The 3,639-nt window shown below is 42.1% G+C and overlaps 1 protein-coding gene across 1 annotated transcript; it reads left to right on the forward strand.

The window, feature by feature from the left end:
- Positions 1 to 505: 505 nt before the first annotated feature.
- On the forward strand, positions 506 to 2,791 carry LOC122131706 (cytoplasmic phosphatidylinositol transfer protein 1-like; the record flags this gene model as incomplete). The annotated part of the gene is made up of 3 exons (XM_042706354.1): positions 506 to 661; positions 793 to 856; positions 2,244 to 2,791. Coding segments are annotated over 3 exons (522 nt in total), but the record flags the coding sequence as incomplete, so codon positions are not given.
- Between the last annotated feature and the right edge of the window lie 848 nt (positions 2,792 to 3,639).

Here is a 3,639-nt window from a genome sequence, read left to right on the forward strand (position 1 = left end):
CAGGTTCGTTTGTGTGATTCTTAGGTCACCTGTAGAGCTCATTATCTTATGATCAAGAATTACTATGTACACAACCACTTAGAACAGGAAAACATCAATATTCGGTTCCATCAGTCCCCCATATGAGCATTTCTATGCTCACACAAGTATCACTATGTACACAACCACCACCCACATGGAGATTCCTTCTGTCATGTATGTCTTCTGGGTGGGCAGTCTATACCATGACAAGAAGTGCTGAATCAGGAACAGTTTCCAGAGTGGTCTTCTGATTCTTGAGTCACCTGTAGAGCTCATTATCTTATGATCAACATATACACATATGGACACATATAAATGATGAATTCAGAAATTTGCCACTGGAATAAGTTTAAATAGATTGGTCAAAATGCTTGGATGTAATCATAGCCACTATTTGATTTGCCTATCTTTGTCCATAATGAACTAGCATTGTTTCCCGGGTTCACCACATTCACCTGTCCGCCCGTTTGTTACTGCCTCTCAGGACCTTCGCTACTTCAGGTCAGAAAAGACACTAAGGGGCGTGCTGCAGGAGGACTGGAGGGACACCCAGGATCCCATCATGTGCTCCTACAAACTGGTGACTGTCAAGTTTGAGGTGTGGGGGCTCCAAACCCGCGTGGAACAGTTTGTTCACAAGGTCAGGACCGCTAGTTAATCTGTGGATTCTCACAGCTCTTGTTATTGTCAGGATTTCAGATATTTATTTTTTTCTCTCTCTCTCTCTCTCTCTCTCTCTCTCTCTCTCTCTCTCCACTTCCCTCTCTTCAGATGGTGAAGGATGTCCTTCTGCTCGGCCACAAGCAGGCTTTTGCCTGGGTTGATGAATGGATTGGTAAGTTCACGTGTCAAAATTATTGTTTCTTTAGCGCCCTCAGTTGTTAGGCACTCCACAACAGTTTTATATGTAAGATGCACTTCATTACCTGGGAATGTTTTTAAGCAGCTGTCACACTCCACATCCAAACCATGTATCCATTACATGCAGAGCTTAAGAAGGTAAACTGCAACAAAGGTCTGGAAAACTTTAACTTAGTAATGCTTGCTTCTAAAACCTCAGTTATAAGGGTTGTCAAATGTCACATCTCATTGAAATCGAAATTATTAACAAGACTGATATATCGATTATTGATTAACGTACTGATTTACGTTATTTCCACGATATGTTTTTGTGGCATCGATATCAAAATGAGCCAACATTTTAATTTGACGCTTTGCAATTAATTCAGTTTGATACTGCCTATATGTAGTCTGGAATCATAGCTTTCAGAAACCAGGGTGCAATATAAAATCTAGGCCTTTTATAGTTATAACTAAATAACTTGGCTCACGTCTCTCACTCTCACCCTACTTATGTTCTGCTGGTGGATGCTATCCTGTCTCTCACACTTCACTAACGTGTGGAGAAATATGTAGGCTGTGAAGACACAAGCGGCCCTTCTAAGCCTTCTGAGGAGGGCTGACAAACACGTAACACTAAATTAAAAAACGTTAATATTTAATCCGTCCTATAACACGCCAGTTTATTCAAACAGACTAAGCAATGTTACAGCGTTTCGTTTGTTTCGCTGAGGCTAAACGGTGATAGATTTTTCATCCAGTCGAGTTAAATACTAATAAACAAGTATAGCCCATTAACACGATATATATGCGTTGTGAGACCATGTTTATGTGATGCAGCCCGCACCAGTCGGGATACATTATCATGTTTTGTTAACTATTAATATGAGACCAGTTTAATGTTATGCCTTTCATAATGTTTTCATTAGCTATTGCATCAACTATTGTTTTATCTGGGCTGCACAAAATGTATCTAGTGGGAATGTGTTTGAATAAACAATCTTATTTTCATTCAATGTGCTTACTTTTATGATTGGCTGAAATTATTAGCTTTGTAATTTATTATGACAATCAGACCTGACAACTCCACTGCTCGTTCTCAGGCAGGTTTAAACGGCTTCATCTAGTGGCGCTTCCTTATATGACACTGAAAATCTGCCTTCACACCATAGATAAATTAAGGGTTTGTCGTAGCAAACAGACACCTTTTTATTTTCTATCTGAAATAGATCGATAATCATCGAGAACACTTTCTGATTAACGATACATGAAAAAGGCATCAATCCCAAGGCTAGAATTTATGAGGAAATCCATTAGTAAGTGAAGCCTCCATAGCAACTGCCACATTTAGAGGAATGTATGACTGTGTCTCTCATCCGTAGACATGACCATGGATGAGGTACGAGAATACGAACGTGTCACACAGGAAGCCACCAACAAGAAGATCGGCTCCTTCCCTCCTGCCATTACCATCAGTCAGAACCCACTGGTGTCCTGTGGCACCTCCAGCGCCCCCACCACCCCTCTCTGCACCGAGGCCCCCGACTTCCTGCCTGTGCCCAAAGACCGGCCCCGCAAGAAGTCCGCCCCCGAAACACTCACCCTCCCCGACCCCGCCCGCAGAGGCTCCTCCTACCGACTGCCCAGTTTGTTCTTTTGGCCCAGCTCATCCCAGAACGAGTGAGAGAGGAGACTTTAGCCTCTCCTGGGCACAGAACGCAACCTCTGGGGATGTCATGGTTCTGATTCTGTTATGGTTCAGTCTGAGACACAGAGAGGAAGAGAGACCCAAGGCAGACGCTCAAGATATACAGTGGAGACTCCAGATCTTTTCATCCTGAGGTTTCCATGCTTAGTTCAGGTTTTGTGTAAACTGTCAGGATTCATGAACAGAATGACAATGAAACTTTGCGTAAAGAAAGAATTTATTTGTCATTTATTTAGGGGCCTACCAGCCAAAATGCAGGCACAGTGTGTTTTCTCAACAGGCACACTACATATGTGAACTGTCCAAAACATTCACAAGTCCAGGCATCTCCCGTTCAGTGTCCCTTCAGTGCCATCCACTGACTAAACCTGCTCATGCATTAGTGCTCAGAGCGCTTGACCTGTTGAACTGTGAATCATTTGATTCTCTGATTCCTGATTCAGTGCACATAGTGATGTCTGTTGATTGTACATAGTGATGTCAGTTTCTACTGTATTGTATATTCAGACTGGTTCTATTTTGAGCATCTCCTCCCAGATTGTTGACCTGAGGATGAGGTGTAAATAATTCAAAGACATGATTGAATAGGAAGTGAGACCATATCTCAAGGATATCTTTGAGTATATTTCAGCAAATGTGGTACCTGTGATTGGTTTCTGTGAAAGTAAAGACTTATTGCATGAACTGTATGATCCAGAAACAGACATGATGCTGAGGAGGCCAAACTCTTGATAAAGTTTGGAAATCCTTTGCTGAACAACATTGTGATGGGCCTCAATTCTCTGGTTTGATTCTCTGGCACCATCTAAAGGCAACAGGTGGCTGGCTTCACAGCAAAAGTGCAATGAATTTTCAGTAACCTTGAAAATGTTTTCTGTGAAACATATTACAATGTCATAATGTCACGTGTGAATCCATAGGTGCAAGTTGTTGACGTGCTATGCCCCTTTTGTGTATTCTTTACAGGAAGATGAGTATGGGGGAAACTCCTGATAGCCTCTCAGGTAAATTGATTGCAGGCACAGCAACCTAGTTCTGAGTTGTCCTGAGTTAGAAGAACCCCAACCTGT

The sequence above is a fragment of the Clupea harengus genome, unplaced genomic scaffold, assembly GCF_900700415.2.
Source record: "Clupea harengus unplaced genomic scaffold, Ch_v2.0.2, whole genome shotgun sequence".
In the NCBI taxonomy this organism is placed as follows: domain Eukaryota; kingdom Metazoa; phylum Chordata; class Actinopteri; order Clupeiformes; family Clupeidae; genus Clupea; species Clupea harengus.